A 21,269-nucleotide genomic window follows, 5' to 3' on the forward strand; every position below is an offset into this window, starting at 1 on the left:
CAACTCTCCATACACTTTTTGTTACAAATAGCATTTGGAAGTGAATTGATATGTCAAAAAATGTGTAATTGCTGCAATGGGCTACTGCCGTTAAAGGTCAGCTCGGGTATGGGAGCATGCGCCAGAACAGCGCGTTGCTGCGTACACTTTCCACCGGTACTCCAGTGGCCTCCATCCGGCCTTCCCCCAGGCAGATGCCTGGCCCATCCCCATCTCCTTGAGATGCCGATCAACCTGCTGCAACCACGAGGCACGTGGTCGGCCCATTGGCCTCCTCCACTCACGAGACTTCCTCGCTGAGAGAATCTGGTGAGCAGGATCAGCGTCAGGAAAACGAGCCACATGTCCATACAGCCGCAGCTGACGATCACGGACTATGCAGGTAACAAATCTCATTTGAGTCTCTCTCAGCAACCGCTCATTGGACACAAAGTCCGACCAGCGATAGCCAAGGATTCTCCGAAGAGACCTGGTACCAAAGGAATTAAGTCTCCGTCTCAGATCCTTGGTCGGAGTCCAAGTCTCACATCCATAGAGCAAGACTGGAAGCACCAAGGACCTGAAGACTTGGACTTTCGACTTCCCGCACAGGTACCGGCAGCGCCACACCCCATTATCCAGTGAATATTATCCCAACCCAGACGTATATTGACCTCTGACTCACAGCCGGCAGAGACATGAATATCACTGCCAAGATAAGTGAATCTCTCCACGACCTCAACATCCTCACCACAAACAGGCACAGACAGGACAGCAGCATCCAAGATGTCATTGAAAGCCTGGATCTTAGTTTTGACCCAGGAAACCCATAATCCCAGCAGCTCAGACTCCTCATTAAGCACCTCGAGGGCCGCCAAAAGGATATCTAAAATCTCCGCAAAGATGACCGCATCATCTGCGAAATCAAGGTCAGAGATCTTGACATTCCAAAACGATGCACCGCAGCTTGATCTCTCCAACGTCCTCCCTAGAATCCAGTCCATACAAGTGCTGAAAAGTGTGGGGGCCAGTACACACCCCTGACGAACTCCAGTAATAACTGGAAATAAGTCAGAGATGGTACCACCACATCTCACAGCACTCTCAGTACCAGAGTAGAGTTCAGACATCAGATCGATCCATTTTGGTGGCACCCCACGAAGACCTAGAATCCTCCAGAGGGCATCCCTATTCACTGAATCGAATGCTTTACATAGCCTACGAGCCAAGGGGGTTGGTCGGTACCATACAGATGGAGTAAGGCTCATTGTGATTTTTAACAAGATATATGTCCCTAGATATGAAAAAAGTGGTAGCAGTGTATAACTCTCGGCCATCTCTGTTTTATCACCCGAAATATTATTATACGCTCGCTTCGCTTCGCCAAAAAATGTGATATTTGCTAAAATTGGAATAAATATATTTTTAAGGACCACAGAGTGCCAATAATTTGCATACTGGATACCAACTAATATAGTAATAGAAATATAGACTATTTATGGGGGTTATTTGTCAAGATTTTGATATAATGACAAAAAATATGTTAAATTTAGTGAAAAAGTGGCCAAAATCGCTTCGAGTTCAGAATTCACATTGTACGTTTTTGTCAATATTTCAAAAATGAAAACTCCCAGAGTACCATCTGACCCCTCAAAATCTTCGCAAGGAACCACTGCATTGGAATACATCATTACTTTGTAATATGGTGGTTGTTTGGGGCACATATTTTGGCAAAGTTCAACCATACCCCCTAATTTTGATATTTTGGAACAAAACATAGATTTTGAACATTTAGGTTTATTCATCTACTTTTGGTATCTCAGTGTAATTTTTGGTAGTAGCTAGTATCCTAAAGTAGGTATGTAACATCAGGTACATTATATTTCACAATCCATGCAAAATTGCTGCACACTCTAGGTTTATCATAATTATGTTATCATTAACTGAACTCTCGAACAAATACGCCTTGTTATTATACATTGTTATTGCCAATCAATTTTTAACACAATTGACACAGATTACAGGCATTTAAGTTAAATACATACTAAATAATGCTTATAAATTGAACCTATCCTTTTATGTATCGGGCTACTTTAAATTACAATGAACGTCATACATATTCTGGCAAGTGAGCCTTCCGCTGTGAGGTTTGTTTCTATGCACAGGTCCCGGAGACCAGCATCTTGAAAACGAGCTCCTAGAATTGCGAGTATATTGCAGACTGTATGGAAAGTACCCAGACGGAGAATTATTCGTGAATACTTGTCTGTGTGTTTCCAGATGATTTTGGCTGCCTTAGCGTATAACGCCTGGTCCAACACTACGACAATCTCCTCTAACTGTAGTGCCATCCTCACCAGTTCTGACTGGTTTAATATTTCAGTGACTGTAGTCAATTCCTTAGCTGGAGCATTGATCATGGGCATATAACCAACAACATCCTTTGAGACCGTCAGAGAATCTCTGGTGTTTATATTGAAACCCGTCCAGCTTGGTATGCGTCGCTTCTCTGCGTCGGTCATTCGAGCAAGTATCCAGATGAGGTTTTTGTTCGTAGCTGTGTATTCTGTTGCTATGCTCGTGTCTGTTGTAAGCAACTGGTCCAACACGCTGTCCAGCAATGTATGTTGTCAATTCGTGATCAGAAAAATCCAAAGATCTTTGCTTTTTCTTGGCTATCTCAGGAAGCGCTTGTTTTAGAAGATGTGGTCCATAAACTTTGGCCTGTACCGCGATACCATTCACACGATGTGACGTTCCCTTTCCACTCAATGTTTCTTCCAATCTATCAATGTTGTCCCATGCCAAGTTGGTAAATGTATATGGTTGAATACTTGTTGGTATGAGTGTCTGCTGATTTAGATTAGCTGCGAGCTTCTGTAAGCACAAGGCTGTGTCATTTTCTTCCAGCTGAGAGTAAGATATCCCATGGCCTAATCTGTTCCACGTCCGTATCAACTCCGTATTCCCAGTGAGTGTTTTAACCATGTATGGAAGCAGTATATGTTTTGGTGGCTTCTGCACACCACATGTCACTGCATATACCACATCTTGACTGAAGGATTCTGTGAGCATTGTTACTCTCCGTGAAGGGTGTTTGTGTTCTGGATCACCAGTTAGTAGACCGATAAGAAACCGTCAAAGATATTCTGGTGTAGTGAATGATTCCTTCTCCACGTCAGACTGGTGATAGGGCCAGGTTGTTGGTTTTTTCTCATCCTTTATTGTTGCTCTCAAAAATGACGATGACTGATCAATGATCTTCGAGATATTTGTTGATTTATCTTTCCAAGTTTTCAGCTCCCTTTCCATATCGCAATACTCACTGACGATATCTTGCATTGTTATGCAATCAGGTACAACAACAAGTTTTCCTTTTGTGTCAGCGAAAATCTGAATACAGTCTCCCAACTCCTGTTCCAATTTCTGACGGAGATGTTTCTTGGTGGATTTTGTTAGACTATGTATGCCTCTGGCAGACATCATCGTTCGCAGTTTCTCTGTAAGCGTTGTAACTCTGACAATTTGCTTGTTGGGAACGATATCAGTTCGCATATAATGAAACAGTTCTGCATATGATTCGTCTTGCTTTTCGAGATAAATATCATTCTCCTGAGAAGGAGCAGGCTCTGTATCGAGACCAGGTGCTGGTCTTGAGTAGTCCCTGGAGCAGGAAGCATGATAATGTGCTTCAGCAGCAACTATGTCCCTACTCGTTATGGCTAAAAGCTTGGTGTCACACTTGCGGACTGCACAAGCTCGAAGCTTCTGGTCCGATCTCAACTCCGCAGATTGGACTAGTTTTTCCTGAGTTGACGTTCCCTTGTATCTCTTGACATTTTCGCAGAAAATGCATGTGTAGTCATAGATGCGTGATTCTGATGAGGATCGTCTTGCCGGTTGCTTAGCATTGGAACACCCAGCAACAGCTTCCTCAGTTGAGCTTGGATCTGTTTTACGTTTAAGGGCTTCCAGATCTCTCTTCATCGTGAAAATGCTCCTGCATTTCCTGTGGTAGAAGATCACTGGAATCTCCTTGTCTGTCACCGATTTAGCAATGTCAAGTATAGGGGAGTGATCTCTTACTTGAGCAGCATTTATTAGGGTTTTCCATGATTCAAAACTTTGTGGACTGGTAAGTTGTTCATTTGGATCAATACTCAGTGATTCCTTGTGAATTATACAGTGTCTTCCAGTTGGCTCTTCGGCGTCATCTCTGGTTTGTTCTTCCATTGCGATTGTACTAGCAACTACACATACTAGGCAAGCACTAACACCACCACCGCCACCATTACCACATTATCTGGAATGACAAAAGGAAATAACAATTTAGTTGGGTAATACAGTAATGTTTAAGGCTATCCACTACTTTTAGGCATTTTTAAAATATGAAGATGTTTCAATTTGTGAAATATTGCATCTGGGATGTTGCATATTTATCTAGTTTTTTGTAATATTAAATAGTAAAACCAAAAATTACACTGAGATACCAAAAGTAGACGAATAAACCTAAAATATTCAAAATATATGTTTTGTTCCAAAATATCAAAATTAGGGGGTATGGTTGAACTTTGCCAAAATATGTGCCCCAAACAACCACCATATTTCAAAGTAATGATATATTCCAATGCAGTGGTTCCTTGCGAAGATTTTGAGGGGTCAAATGTTAATCTTGGAGTTTTTATTTTTGAAATATTGACAAAAACGTACAATGTGAATTCTGAACTCGAAGCGATTTTGGCCACTTTTTCACTAAACTTAACATTTTTTGTCATTATATCAAAAGTTTGACAAATAACCCCCATAAATGTTCTATATTTCTCTTACTATATTCGTTGGCATCCAGTATGCAAATTATTGGCACTCTGTGGTCCTTAAAAAAAAATTTATTCCAATTTTAGCAAAATCACATTTTTTGGCGAAGCGAAGCGAGCGTATAATAATATTTCGGGTGATAAAACAGAGATGGCCGAGAGTTATACTCTGCTATCACTTTTTTTCATATCTAGGGATATATCTTGCTAAAAATCACAATGAGCCTGACTCCATCTGTATGGTACCGACCGGTAAATTTGGGGGGGTCTGGCTCATAGCCTAACAGAGATCAACATAGGCTGCATGCAGCCCCTGCCGAAACTCTCGTCTGCGTTCGGTGAGGACCTGAAGAGCAAGGATACGGTCAATCGTTGACCTCTTTGGTGTAAAGCCTGACTGCTCTGGACGCTGGTGCTTAAGCAGGTGGTGGCGAACCCTATCAAGAATTATCCGAGCAAAGACCTTGCCCGGCACTGAGGGAAGCGTCACCCCTCGGTAGTTGTTGCAGTCATGGCGATCACCCTTCCTTTTCCAGAGAGGGACAACAAGGCCCCTCTTCCAGTCAGTTGGGATGATGCCTGTGTTCCAGGCAGAGCACAGAACTGCATGCAACGACACGAGTGCAGCATTTCCACCAGCCTTGAGAAGTTCAGCATGGATGCCACAGATCCCTGGACCTTTACCCCATTTCAACCGGTTCACCGCAGCCTGTTTTTCCACAAGCGAAGGTGGACCACAGTTGATTGGAGGGTCAGCAACAGGGATTGTAACACCCTTGACGTCCAACTCGACAGCTGGGGGATCAGCCTGGTACAACTGCTCAAGGTAACCGGCCCAGCGGGCCTTCACTTCGGACTCCTCTGTCAAGAGCCTACCACCCTCTGCTCTAATTGCAGTACACCGAGGGATGGGCTTGGTTGAACGCATTGCGCGAATTCCCCTGTAAGCAGGATGAGAACCCCTGTCCACAGGTGATGCTTTACCCCCTCACAGATTCCTCACACATAGGCCTCCTTGTCCACCCTTAGTGCACGTACAGTTTTACGCCTCAGCTCCCTGAACAGCTCAGCTCTGCCATTCAGCCTGGCCCTGCGACTCTGGTCAATGGTATCCAGTGTCCCTTGAGAGACAAAATTCTTCTTTGCCCTGTGGTGAGTTCCAAGACATCCACCGACAACATCAAGGACGGTGGTCTTGAAGGCACTCCACAACTATTCAGGACCTCCCAAAGCACCCAGACTCCTCAAATCCCCACTCAGCCTGTTCACAAAGTCCTCAGCTGCCCTCTAATCCTTGAGCAGCCTCGGCTGGGATGGTACCATTATCCTGGATTTAAGGTGCAACTTCAGTTGCTACAACAAGACGGTGGTCAGTATTGAGGAACTGAGCACTCAGGTCGACCCTCCAGTTCTGGATCATCCTCCAGCGACCATCAAGGAGGACATGGTCAATCTCCTTTGCCACACCGCCAGTGTTGGAATACCAAGTCCAGTAATGAGCTTGTGGGCGCTGAAACCATGAACCAGCCACCCTAAGTCCATGACTTCTTGCAAAGTCAAAGAACTTTGTGCTATTCTGATTCATAGTTCCTGACCCATGGGGACCAACACATGTCTCATAACCATCCCCATCAGTTCCAGTCAATGCATTGAAATCCCCCAAGACTAGAAGTGTATCTCGTCTGGAGCACTGATCAACCACAGACTCGAGTGTGGCATAGAATGCATCCTTCACGGTGAGATCACTCGCCTCTGTCGGAGCATAAACAGAGACCAGGGAAATGACACCCAAGGAGTGACGAATCCTTATTGTCATAATATGCTCGTTGACTGGTGTTACCTCAATTATCATTGGAGTCAGCTTATTGGACACAGCTACAGCAACTCCTTGGGTATGGTAACCATCAGAGTGACCAGACCAATAGTAGGTGTAACCACCCACCATTATCTCGCCGCAATCCGGTCTCCGAACCTCAGAGAGCTGCAATCCCGATGTCCAAACGCTTGAGCTCAGATGATAACAAAGACAGGTGATCATCCTCTCTTAGGGATAGGACATTCCAGGCACCCACCCGAAGGGACCGCCTCAGGTTAACCCAAGGAGATCGCCGTCTGGTGGACGACAACTCAGCACCACTCCGACACACTCTCCCGCAATCTGACCCGGGAATGTTACCCCGTGGTTTCCCTCCTATCATCAAAGATTGGGGGTCCCGAAGGCTTTGCCCCAATCCCGTCATCCGGTGAGCTGCCCTGCGAAGGGAAGCTGCACAGGAGGTACTCCCACGGAGTGGGTTTTCAGATTTCTTTGCGTTTTTGCGTTTTGCGGAATGAAGGGTTTTACGGTGGCCGGAGTGCAAATCCTGCCACCAACCTCCTCATAAGAAGTAACCCAACTGCAGGAGGCCGTCCGCAGACACAGTTGGGCACTAGATATGGATGGCCATTGGCTCACAAGGAGCTCCTCCACCCTTTGACAGGTTTTGTTTTTAATCCTGATGGGTGTTCATATCCAAACACCCTGCTCACTAAAAAACCTGGTGGGGAAGACGGTTTTGCCACCGACAGCCCTGGTGGGGAAGACGGTTTAGCCACCGACAGCCCGACCATGGAACAGGTTAGTACAGGTTTATATAATACCTGTAGCAAGTCACAGATCTAATCTGGCCTGACCTGACAAAGCCAACTAATTTAAGGAAATAACTTTCATTGTATGTGGATATGATTCTGGCAAGGGCTAAATGATCAAAAAATACCAATTTCCTTGCATATTTCTGCATATTTATTTATCCTGTTTTTACAAATGATCTTCATGCTTGTGTATTTTGCACTTCCTTCAGACGTGGTTGTAGGCTCGCTGCTCGGCTTTGGTTGCGCCTTCTTGGCCTACAGGCAGTACTACCCAAGCTTGTCAGGCACTCACGCAGGGTCCCCGGTTCACTCCGTCAAGTTGCGACACACCAGTGCGGTCGAGTCTACTGAAGGGCACTTTGTGTGAAGCCTTGCCACCCTTTGCTGTTATACTCCCTGGTTCTTCACAATTGTAAAACAGCATAATTCGATATTGTTGGTGCCCAGTTTTTAATAACTTCAAACAACAATGTAATTGATAATTGGTAGGTGCACCTCTGGGTTTGATCACAGGTTGATGAACAACAAATTTGGTCTGGAAGATGTAACCAACTGGCCTTGGTACGTGCAGGTTTTTGTTTTTTAGACTTTGTTCATTTTGAGTGTTTTTCGGTTTTTAAACGGTGAATTTTATTACAACGAGGAGACCATTCAGGAGGGATTGTGGATTGATTGCCTCTGTGTACATCTCTTATAACATGCTTTAAAGGTCACGGAACCATGACAAGTGTCACTGAAATATTACGTGTAAGTACAGTCGACTGGTTAAACCAGACATATATTATGTTCCATGACCTTTTCTGTTAATCAGAAACTTGATTGAATGGAAATCTCTGTTACCTTTTGATCGGCAGGACACAAAGAAAAATACGCAGTGTTCAAAGAGTTCTTTGAACGAGATACTCACAATAATCCATTGTAGAAATGCCAACGTTGATTTTTAAAAAAAAACATTTTTCCATATCTGGTGCTGGAAATGTATCGTCGGCTGGCCAAACCTAGAAAAATGCTTTAAAAAGTTTGAACGGCATTTTCTGTTACAAGTTACTATGGCCCTTAGTTTTGAATCTATATGACCCGATGGTTTGAATCTCAGATGCTATCTCAGCACTTGAACTCGAGGGTCAATCTCAAGGTCATTTAGACAAGAAATTAACTAAAATAGTTGTTTTTCTTTAAAATAGCCCACACTTTTCATTGTTTTAAATGCAACAAATGATTGATGGCCCACTTAAATGTCTTCGAGACAACTGAAAGCTTTAAAAGAAAGGAGAAAACATCTCAACATGTGACTTTGAATGTATCATTTTCACGGTTACTTTGCTGAAAAATAACACTATCAATTTCAATGAGGGTATTTCTTTACATTTATTTGCATATGATTACAAGTGCTTATGGAGAACATATATGTCACTGTGAGATGGATTATTACATGTCCATATTTAGGTCCCACTTGTGCATAAAAGGTTATTATCGACATTCACTATGCAGTATTATGTATATAAGTCCTATTACATTTATTCCTCTGTCACGGAGAAACTGACCTCACGTTCACAGAAGTGACGTCACATTCGTCAACTGAAAGGGAGCACACGCAATATCAGTGTTAGCGCCATTCGCCATTTTGTTTCCACTCTGGAAAGGTGAATTTATGCTGTCCAAAACTTTTGCTACACCCATCTGAATTTGGGTTGATTGCATGACCATTCCAGTTGTTTTCACAACTATAACACGAGATGTGAGACTCGTAATATTTATTTGCAGTGAAAATATATACTGGTGAGAAATTTTACTGAGTCATTTGAAATTCCGCTTTCACTTTGATAATAAATATGTTTCTAAAATAATCGTAATTTTTGTTTGTTAATTGCCGGAATCCTTCGGATTTCGGCAATTATGTTGGTCGGTTGTGTGTGTCATTCTGTGTCTGTCTGTCTCTCTGTCTGTCTGTCTATTTGTTTGTGTGTTTGTTTACCCTGTTACAGCCACACCGTTTCAGCTATTATGACCAAACTGGGTACAGATGTCGGCCATGGTCCAACTTAGACACTTGTCGTTTTTGGTGAATCTAGGTCAAAGGTCAAGGTCACCAAAAAAACCGAAATTCTTATTTTCGCAATAATGTCCGCTAAAATGGTCGTATCGACTTCAAACCAAATCCAAAATGTGCATCTTCCAATACAGCATCCAACCATACGTCTCATTGGGGTGTCACACCAACACCCTTCTTAGCGGTCGGGGGTCGAATGTCAGGGGGGTCGGGTCAAACATTTCAAATTGCGATAAAACGCCATTTCAAGTGTGATTGACTTCCAAGTTATGATCATGACCAAACTAAGTGCAATAACTCATTAAACAGTAGCACTATCAACTTATAAAAACCAAGTTGATTTCCAGGTTTTTGTTTTTTCAGAGATCATGGAGATATGACAAAGTTATTCCGGCAATTCCTTGCTCAACGAGCAATTTCATTTGTTTGTTTGTATACAGGATATCTCAAAAAGTTGTGGACGGATCCAGATGACATTTTGTGAACAAGTTGGGTGTGGGACAAGGACAAACTGATGAGATTTTGGTGAAGATCCAGATCTGGATCCGACTACTAGAATTTTAAAGGGATTCTTCACTGTTGAGAGATTGGGTCAAAAACGATATATAGCACGATATCTCAAAAAGATTGTGGATGGATTCGGACGAAACTTGGTGGACACGTTGGGTGTGTGATAAGGAAGCATTGATTCGATTTTGGCGAAGATCCAGATCTGATAATTTTTTCAGTGATTCCTCAACATTGAGAAATCGGGCTAAACCGATATATTGCATAATATCTCAAAAAGTTGTGGACGGATTCGGATGAAAGTTGTTGGACAGGTTGAGTGTGTCGCAAGAATGAATTTATTCGATTTTGGTGAAGATCCGAATCTGGATCTGGATACGAGAATTATTTCATTTTTGAAGTGATTCTTCACCATTGAGAGATAGGGCCAAAAACAATGTATAGCATGGTATTTCAAAAATGTATTGGGCCCGATAAGTTATCGTGGATCAGGCATTACGTGGCGGAGGTACGCACTACTGAGTGCCTTTATAGTTTCCAACTATGCTGTGATTTGGGAGGGGAAAGGGGGGGGGTGGTGGTCTGCTCTTGGTCTCATCATTTTTGACTGGCTTTACACAAGTATTATATAAAAAGGTTTATTTGAGTCTGCAGTAAGCCAAATTGTACTTAGTTTATCACCCTCACCGGAAGAGAGGGTATTGCATTTATGTCCGTTTGTTTGTCTGTACAGAACTTTAGTGGTTTTTCCCGCAACCGCTTGTTGGATTGAGATGAAATTTTCACCATTCTGCACTGATGTGGAATGTTTGATTGATAGTTATGATGTCATAGGTCACATGGTGTGGCAGCCATGTTGGAAAAACAGAGAACTTTGGACCTCTGTATCTCTGAAACCGCACCAAGGAAAAAATTGAAACTTGGCACATGGCAAGTACTCCTCATGTGGAATAAGTGTGATTTTTTTTATGACATCATAGATGCTTTCATTATGACATCATAATTGCATATGGAGAATGCTACATCTGATCAGTATGAAAAATTTTGAGGGTCATCTAGTAGTACTGCAGCATAGCAAACCAATTGTTAGACTTTTCATAAAAGCACCAAAATTGGTACATATGTTGACTAATGTATTCTGAACAATTCTGGATCTGGAGCCACTCGAGATTTTGCCTTGGTCAGCTTTGGTGGCCATTTTCCAAAATGGCCGCCATTCTATTTTAACAACATGGAATATCTGTCGTTGTTATTCTCTTTGTAGGTTTCTCAGAGGTGATAAATACTCCATGTGATGTGCATTTACAAAGGAAAACAATACAAATGTCATTTGTGTTGATTTATTATGTTTCCAACCATTGTATTGGGGAAAAATGGTAATTTTTATTGGAAAATCCATTTTTGCACACAGCATCAGTAACAGGTTCAGAAGTATTACCAGGAAACTGGCAGAGTTTCCTACGTGTCGACGCAAACAAGGTGGAGCTCTTCACCTTCCTGTCCGATGTGCTGGTGCAGTCCTTCCATGACAAGGCAAAGGAGCTGGTAGTCACTGATGATGAAGCAGTCATCTGCCTTCCAAGGCAGGAAGATGAAAGCTCTCTGGCTCCATGCAGTCAAGAAGAGGCGGACACTCGCATCATGCTACATGTGGCCCATGCTGCAGAACATGACCACTGTCGGATTCAAGTTCGAACCGTAGACACCGACATCGTCGTTTTGGAGGTGATGGTAGCCCAGGCACTACCATGCGTGGATGAACTCTGGATTGCCTTTGGGACGGACAAGAACTACCGCTACATCCCTGCCCATGAAATAGCTGCCTCCCTCGGTCCACAGAAGGCACGTGCCCTCCCTGTCTTCCACGCCATGACCGGATGTGACACGGTATCAGCATTCGTGGGGCATGGGAAGAAATCTGCCTGGGCCACATGGAACTCGTTTCCAGAACTGACAGATTCTCTTGTGACCCTGACCACCACGCCAGTCAACATCCAGGATGACACAATGCACTGCATTGAAAGATTTGTGGTGCTCCTCTATGACCGCACCAGTCCATATACGGACGTCAACGGGGCCAGAAAGAAACTTCGCCAAGAGGAACTCCGTCCAGTGCATCCCACTTACCTACAATGCTTTGGAACAGCATGTGAAGAGATCAGTCTTCCAGGGTGGCTATGTCTGGGGGCAGGTCTTGGTCCCTCAACCCGTGCTTCCATCACCAAGCTGGGGCTGGCGGCAAACAGAGGTGTGTCCTACGAACCGCTCTGGACCACACTCCCTGAGGCTTCAAAAAGCTGCTTCGAGCTTGTGTCGTGCGGCTGCAAAGAAGGCTGTAGAAACCGCTGCAAATGCAAGAAGGCCAATCTGCAATGCACTGGACTGTGTGCTTGCGAAGGAGAATGCCAGTAGACAGACGCAGTAGACACAGACTGAGATATCGGCCAAGCTTAGAATGTGCAAATGCAAAGTCGCATTGCTTGTAAAAGTGTTAACTTCTTGATCCAGAGCCAGTACACTTGAGCTCAGAAACTCATATTGTACTAGACTGATGTATGTGTGTACCATGTGTCCTGGTAGAATGGTAGTAGACAGTAAACCGTAGCTACTTCAAAGTGAAGTGTGAAATAATTTGACTACATTTTCTGAGTTTGGCATTATCACGATTATCAGTTCCCTTTTCGAAATAGAGTAAAGTATGTAATCTATAATGCAATTTTTGTTGATTCCAAACCCATTGAATGTGATGAATATCATTTGACTCTTGTTCTCCAGGCAATAATGGGTACTTTTCAGCGAAAAGTTTCAGGAGAGCAGCAATTTACAAATCAAATAATGGCTTTTTTTACCGAAAATACTGGCTCATAATATTTGAATACGCATTTTCATGGTCAATTTACTGAATTTTACACTTTCCTTATATTATATCTACCACCAATACAATAAGAAAATAAGAGCATATAGCCAATTTCGCTAAAGTAGAATGGCAGCCATTTTGGAAAATGGTCGGCGAAGCTGACCAAGGCACAATCTCGGGTGGCTCCATATCTAGAATTGTTCGGAATACATTATTCTACATGTGTACCAATTTTGGTGCTTTTATGCAAATTTGAACAATTGATCTGAAATATCAGACTATGCTGCTGGACTATAGGGATAAAATGGTCCACAGAAAAAAAAATTGATGATGTCATCGGTCACGTGATTCGGCAGCCATCTTGTTTTAAAAAAAAAAAAAACCTTCAAAACTCCTCTCTGAAGTGGCTGAACAGATCGAGGCGAAACCTTACACGTATGACCGCCTATCCATGAGGAAAAAAAAGGTTCACACAAATGATATTAAAAGTCACATGGTTTGGCAGCCATATTGAATTGAAGAAAAATATTAAATGTTTTCTTTGGAACCGCTTAATCATTCGACATGAAACTTCACAATTATGATCTCGTAGTGATGGGGAATACATGTTTTAAATTTCAACTTGATCAGACACATGGTCTGGCAGGCATAATTATTAACTTTTTTTTTGATCTGGGTTCTTCTTTTAATCTTTTTTTGAATAAGGCTCACTTGTCTGTGCCTGGATGGGTTTGAAGGTAGAGGAGTCGCAGCTCAAATATGAATCCTATTCAGGTTCCTCATGATGACTTCAACTTTGCTTTTTGCTTGTTTGGGTTCTTCCTGATGACTCCAATACAGGACTGTACTTATTTGGTCTTCCATTTGATTTGAATTGAATTTATTTTAGTCCCAATCTAAATTCAATTGAATTGAATTTATTTTAGTCCCATTCTAAATTCAGTTGAATTGAATTAAATTTATTTTCATCCCACTGCGAATTCAATTGAATTATAATAAACGTCATGGGTCAGGGTCAGGTGTCCAACCAAAGCAGGGTTGCATCAAATCAGGATGTCTTGGTACCTGGTCATCACTGCCAGCAGTTATAAATTGACAGTTCTAGTTATGTCTGTTATTTATTATGTAACACACCATTACACATACACCACACAAAATAAGTCCTGGCGAGGGTCTACAATCTCTGATTGCTCTCTTCCTTGTTGCATTCGGATACTGCAATGGTTAAGTTATATGCAATGCAAACTAGAGGCGATCTGTCATCTCATTTTGGAACAACCATTTGCTGATTTCAAATTTACAAATCTGTTTGCCTTTTGCAATTTAACTTTTGCTGTAGAGCAGCTAGTCCACGGCAGTCATGGTGTTATTCTGACCAAAGGTAAGTGGCGATGTCTGCATCTGTTTATCACAGTGGTGAAAGTGTCAGTATCATCAGCATATGTAAAATAGGCATCATTCCTTGTGTTGTGATCTGAGGATTGTCAGGACTGATAGCTGCAGTGAAGGTAAACCATGAAGGAACCGTTTGCTTAACACTGTTGTGCAGACGACTCAAAATGCATGCTTCATTCTTCAGTTTGGCTTTTGCTCTTTCCTCACTGATTTCAAACCAAGTGTTTCTTTGGATCTCCTTTTCATCATAAAATGATGACTCATGTCCCTGTTGGCAAGGCTGCTTCATAAAGATGGTGAAGTTTTTGTAGAATGTTGTGCTTCAGTGACTTTTCATAGTCAATGTGTACGTCGCTGTTATCTCTCCTTGGAGCAGTTGCCATGACATCATTTGTGTGCAGTGGAAAAGTTTCATTTCCCCCCCCCCTCCCCCCATCAATGGTCTCCTCGAGAACATCAATATTGTCGCATGAGGCAAGAATCAAGTGACGAGGGACAATGCCATCAGGGATATAGACACCCTTTTCATGAAACTTGTCAAAAATGCCAGTGGCAAGTTGAATCAATTCTATGAACAGTATCCATGCAAGTGGGATGTCCAGCACAATAAAGGAGGTTGACAAGACATTCTGATCTTGTTGTTTGGTGTAAGGTGAAGCCAATACCAACACGTTTCAGGGTCAACTTCCTGTTTCTTGATGCTGCATACACATCATATTGTGCACAACAAACCCTCCTTTTTAGCTGCTCTTCACAATTCTCTGAATCACTGTGCTTTTAATCAACGAGGAACACACAGTAAACATGGAGGCAACAAAATAAAGTCAAAACGCGATGAACAACGACCGGAAACTTATTTTTGAGAAAGTCCGCAGAGACCCCTGGAGAGAACCAACCGTCGCCTCAAAAACCCAAGTTGTAACGTTGGTGGTCGGTCACCATTTACAGGTGACCGGTCATTTCTTATTGCGTCGTCAGTTTGTTCATCTCTGACTCTTAGTTCCTCCTTTGTGAATATTTTCCCTTGGACGATCTTTTTCTTTGAGTTCAGTATTGCCTGATTAAAATTAACTTTATCAGGGCATCGTCTTCAGAATATCTGTTCCCAGGTGATCACACTTCCTTTTCTCACACCTTTTCGTTTGGAATATCCCATTGCCCATATTAAGGTCCATTTTTCCTTCTTTGTCCAGCATTTCATTTTTACGCTGATTCTCTCTCCTTGGGTCATCCGATTTTTGTATTCCGTTGCTTGTTGTCTTGCTTTGTCAGTTATTTCCTTTATTCTTTCCTGGGTGAAGTATTTTTCCCTCATTGATGCTGTTGAATTGAATTTCGATCATGGAACACCTTCGGCCTTGGCTGACAGCTTTGTTTTTCCCTAAATTGGTTCATGAATCTTTCTCCTCCACCGTTAGTCCCCCATGCTTTATGCATAGAATAAACTTTGCAGTGGAGGATGATTTCCTTCTCCTCGAAGCTCACGCTCTGTTGATTTATTTTTCTCCGATTTGTCTGGAACCGAGTAGTTGTTGGTTGTGGAACAGGCGACACCTTTTTTGCTTTGGTGTAGACAGCTGTCCTTTCATGAGGCAAGGATCCCCTTCCTCGCTGGAGAAGGTGCAGTCATTATCCTTTTCAGCACACATTCCGACTGCTCGGAGTGGCCACACAGACTTCAGCCTCAACCTAGCAGGAGTCTGTGTCCCTTTAGTCACTTTCTTTGACTGATTGTCATTGTTTTTTGTTTTTTTTGTCCACCAAGTCAAGGCTCGTGTAAGACTGAATACACAGAACATTTAATAAGGCAGGAAACAAGAGGGGTGGGAGAGGGAAGCACAAAATAGTGGGGAACAAAGACAACAGGAGATCCGTGGAACAGGAGATCTGTCCCCCCAGGAGACCCCATATATTTTTATTGATCCATCCCAGAAGCTTGAAATTTTTTCATGCAATAACTGTATGGTAGTAGTATTCAAATACATGTTTACTTTTCTTAATCGGTCATATATAATACAGTCATGATCCCTCAAAAATTGAAAATTTTCATTTTTCCCCGAAATTCAGGTGAGGATTGCAAATACATGACAAGGTATACCACTTCAAATTGTTCACCATTGGAACGAGCATATTCAAGTTTACAAAAGTGTCAAATATCAGTGGCATATTTTTTTTAAATATATTTTCTATTTTTTTTTTTTAAATGTTTGTTAACACAGTCGTGAATACATGAAGTGTGTGCATGGTGTGGGCACCATAGTAATCATGAATGATTAGTTCTATGGTTAAAATTAATAATGCAAAAATGTATCACATACTGCGATCACAATGTAATAAAACATTTCACGTAAATAATTTGAATAGGTCCTTGATCTGCGATTCCAAGTTAGGTGCGAGCTTGTACTGCCTCCCAGTTGACGTTAGGGGAGCATCAAAAACTTTCATCACATAGTCATAGACCAAAGGAACCCAACAAATGTCCTCCCTTGAATGTAACTATATACACTGCTGACAGCAGATCAGCCACTATTCCTGAGTTCTATTTTTAGCCCCAGCCAGATGAGTTTAGCTCTTGCTATTTACAAATGAGAAACAAAGAATTACAAATTCATATTTCAAAGTATTGTGTTCATGGTATCCTAATAGCGGATGATATGTATGTACATTGTATATACATGTACTACATGTAAAAGGACTTCATTAAATAGCACACACAACGTGCACACTGCACAGCACTGGCAGATCATTTATTCAAATATTTTTAAAATATTGATAGAAACATTTTTTCCACTTTGATATTTGACACTTTTGTAAACTTGAATATGCTCTTTCCATTGGTGAACAATTTGAAGTGGTATACCTTGTCATATATTTGCAATCCTCACCTGAATTTTGGGGAAAAATGAAAATTTTCAATTTTTGAGGGATCATGACTGTATTATATATGACTGATTAAGAAAAGTAAACATGTATTTGAATACTACTACCACACAGTTATTACCTGAAAAAATTTAAAGCTTCTGGGATGGGTCAATAAAAATATATGGGGTCTCAAAGTTGGGTCTTCATACAAAACCAACTTTTTTTTCTGGATTTCAACTGATCAGGTCATAAAAATTAATAGAGGTATACTCCTTTTTATGTTTGTTTCTTGCAGAGCAGTTGTAGAAGAATAATCTCTGAAAATTTCAAGGCTCTAGCATTAATATTTAAAAAGTTGTGGGAGTTTATAAGTAGCCGTTCATTTTGTGATGCTCGCAACGACCATAAAAATGGGGCCACAACCACATTTTCAACCCTCAATATCTCGGAGTTGACCGCATCTATGGACCTAAAATTTTACGCAGCTTCATTTTGATACCTGGGAACTATTTTATGAAAGTTTAAAGTAAATCTGAAGGGGTCAACTGGGAACATTTTCTTAAATTTGGTGATTTCAGATGGAATGACTCAGCTGTTTCAGCCTATTTTCAGCTGTGAATTTCCAGTTGCAAGTTTTGTTCCATTCGATAAGATTTTCTTACTACAGTTCACTTTCAGTCAAGTGAAACGATCAGTAACATGTACCGAGTCATAATCGTTGAGCTTTCGTCTTTCATTGGAAACATTTAATGACCTGATCCTTTTATCATCTGATGGAGAGCGACACGGACGTTCATCGCTGTCCTTTTGGTAAGTGATGCACCATGGGAAATTTCATCTTCTTCCCTTTTGCGTTTTAATGAAGTAGGTTGATTGACCTCCATGCTTTCATTTTCAATCAGAAGCTGAAAGAAAAAATGATTTTCCAATTAGGTTACCTGCTGAAAATCTGAAATAATTAATACGGACACTGTTTATTCAATCCAAAAATATTTTAGATTATCTCATCACAAGGTTGACATTGCCATTGATCTGGACCATCAGTCGTGTGAAACAAGAATGGCACTCGGCGGACTTAACACTGATTCAATATGACCTTGAAAATGACCTTCAGGGTCAAATGCTGGAATAATGCACTATTTGATAATTTTGAGTCAAATGAATACATCTGGATGGAGTATAAAGTTTTATTTACATTTACTAGAAGGTAAGGGGCTAGTTACGAGAAAATTCCAACATTGGTTAATTTTTCATCAAAACGACCTTGAAGTTGCCCTTCAAGGTCAAATGCTGAGATGGTATCTCATCTCATTCAAAACATTGAGTCATGTAAAAGACATCTAGAGGGGATACAAAGTTGTAAGAAAAATGCCGTTCTAAGTGTATTTCAGGATTTTGACTGGCCAACTGGTATTTGTAATTGTTAAGAAAATGGTATTCTTACAGATTATATGTACGTATACTGTACTTTAAAATATAAAAACATTGTGTATTGGACTATTGTGAGTATCTTGGTAATCTTATTAATAATATCTTGGATGTTATGTCATGCCATCTTGTGACGTTGCTTTTCTCTCCACAATCATCAGGGCAATTATGAAGAAATCCCACCTCCCCGTCCCCAAGGGGATGCAAAACCCACAGTCTTTTTCCATGCTCTATCCTCTAAATGCTGAGCATCGAGCGAGAAAGTGGCACGTACCATTTTTAAATTATTTGGTTCGACTTGCGCAGGGTCAAAATGAATATGCCGACTGACCAGACTCAGAGCGAGCGGACATTCTAACTGCAGTACCATTGAGTCTGTTTTGCTTTTTCCTTCCCAGCGGTAGTGAGGACAGAAATTTGTAATTTGTTCCAGGGTGCCAACGATCACTCGCCTACTCTTTGTGAAAGATCTTTAACGTCCACTAGCTGATGCTGGCAGGTGGGACACCCGGCTTAATGTCAATTGACATCAGTCCGAGGAGGAGGTGCACTTATTGATGCTACACGCCTATGAAGCACCGATCTGACAGTTTAAGAGTCAGGTCAGGCAAAGGTGTGTGACCTCTTAGCGACCTTGTTGGACCAAACCTTGTATAACTGAACATAAAAATGGACTCTTTCTTGTGAATTGCTTGATCAAGTTCTGTTTATGGAAGCATTCACGAAAATTCACGTTTGGTTCATCGGAATTCGTTTGGTCCATCCAGAATTCAGTTGATGCTTAATGGGAATTGACAAGTCTGGATGTAGGTATGTGTTTGTTTGTTTGTTTGTTTGTTTTTTTACAACTTGTTCACCTAATGTTTCTTGATAACTGAACCCCATTTCTCTTTTCGATAATGATGTTGCAACTCAACAAACGTATTGATTGCACACCATGATAAATTGCGTCTAGTTTAAAGGACTTTTTTGTGATTATATGGACGTTTACTTTAAATATAAAAGTTGCAACAAGTTACAAAACACGTTTTATCTCCCACATGCACCCAGCCATATTTCATGTCCCACCCCTGCACGTCTTTGCATCATCATATTGTTAATTTCCTCCTTGTAGTTTTGCTTTTCAATTCTTTGAGCTTCTCACCGAAGCCGAATCGGTGAATACGATATCAATTCATGCACACGTTCGTGCCTGACGAACTGGTGGTTGCATTTCTGCTGTAACAGGTTTCTAACCGCAAAAAAAAGGTAACCGTTGTTGCACTTGCTGGTAAAATCTGAACCACTCTCAAATGAGTCTGTACGTACCGAGTTGACACACATCCCAAATACATCAGTTCAATGCACTTGCACTCACAAAGTGGACCTGACGATGGACCAAACCCACACGCGTGTTCCTTGTGAAAATGGCTTGTGCTACTCTCTTCATTCCTTAAATGTGTTGATTTTGAAAAGGAAAACCAATTGTTTTTTTTTGTTCTTTTTGTTTTGCTGCTGCTGCTGTTGTTGCCAAATGCAAACATGGTATGTTGCCTCATGTTGTGAATTTTGCTGTTTATCTTTTGCACGAACAATATTCCTCCTGCAATGTGAGGCTGCTCGTCCATTTGCTCATTGCTATCATGGTGTTCGTTCGGAATCGTTAACGTGCATTGCTCAGTTTGAACATTGTTCGTGCATTTCTGAAACCTGCATGTGCGAGTATGCTCGTTTGTTTCCCTCCCCGCCACCACGATAAACAATTCTGTATTGTTCACTGGTTTGTCATTTATACCTGCATCACCAGCAACGTTCCTTGCTTGCAGATGTTTCGGAATTTTATCCGAGGGTCAAACATTTAACTGCAATACTCGGTAGAGCACATACCTCCACCACGCTGAACAGTTTACATTTTGTATCCTGCTGATCGGTCGGATCTGGATTCGAACCTGAACCAAAATCGAATCGGCTTGTTCTTCTCACCGAACAAACTCATCCACCTAGTTTTGTCATAACTCGTCCACAGCCCCCCCCAATGCTCCCAAAACTCGTCCACAACTCCCCCAATGCTCCCATAACTCGTCCACAACTCCCCCAATGCTCCCATAACTCGTCCACAACTCCCACAACTCGTCCACAACTCCCCCAATGCTCCCATAACTTGTCCACAACTCCCCCAATGCTCCAAGAACTCGTCCACAACTCCCCCAACTCGTGCTACACAACGTTCTCCCACTGACGAAGAATCACTTGAAAAAATTTAATAATTCTCGTATCTCTCGGAAAGCTCAAGGATGAGAGGGTAGCCGAGGAGTTTGCAAACAGGCCGAGTGGACATTTGGGGGGTCTGGGTGCTTTGGGGGGGTCCTAAAGAGTTGTGGAGTGCCTTCAAGACCACCATCCTTGATGTTGCCGGTGGATGTCTTGGAACTCACCGCAGGGAAAAGAAGAATTTTGTCTCTCAAGGGACACTGGATACCATTGACCAGAGTCGCAGGGCCAGGGTGAATGGCAGAGCTGAGCTGTTCAGGGAGCTGAGGCGTAAAACTGTACGTGCACGAAGGGTGGACAAGGAGGCCTATGTGTGAGGAATCTGTGAGGGGGTAGAGCATCACCTGTGGACAGGTGATTCCATCCCGCTTACAGGGGAATTCACGCATTGCGTTCATCCAAGCTCATCCCTCGGAGCACTGCAGTTGGAGCAGAGAGTGGTAAGCTCTTGACAGAGGAGTCTGAAGTGAAGGCCCGCTGGGCCGGTTCCTTTGAG

General features: G+C 42.1%; 1 protein-coding gene across 7 annotated transcripts in view; it reads left to right on the forward strand.

Annotated features, from left to right (window-relative positions):
* Positions 1 to 20,277, forward strand: part of LOC147015705 (phospholipid phosphatase 4-like) — a 103,341-nt gene extending 83,064 nt beyond the window's left edge. For 6 of the 7 annotated variants that reach the window (XM_085848133.1, XM_085848134.1, XM_085848132.1 and 3 more), the window contains one exon: positions 7,634 to 20,277. In XM_085848133.1, coding sequence (XP_085704259.1) covers positions 7,634 to 7,791 — 158 coding nt within the window. In that variant the 3' untranslated portion in view covers positions 7,792 to 20,277. Of the gene's footprint in view, positions 1 to 96 lie in introns of all 7 variants that reach the window. The other variant, XM_085848135.1, reaches the window with a different exon arrangement.
* Positions 20,278 to 21,269: the final 992 nt, after the last annotated feature.

The sequence above is a fragment of the Eptatretus burgeri genome, chromosome 12, assembly GCF_056783735.1.
Source record: "Eptatretus burgeri isolate ZD-2024b chromosome 12, Ebu_testis_v1, whole genome shotgun sequence".
Classification (NCBI taxonomy): Eukaryota; Metazoa; Chordata; class Myxini; order Myxiniformes; family Myxinidae; genus Eptatretus; species Eptatretus burgeri.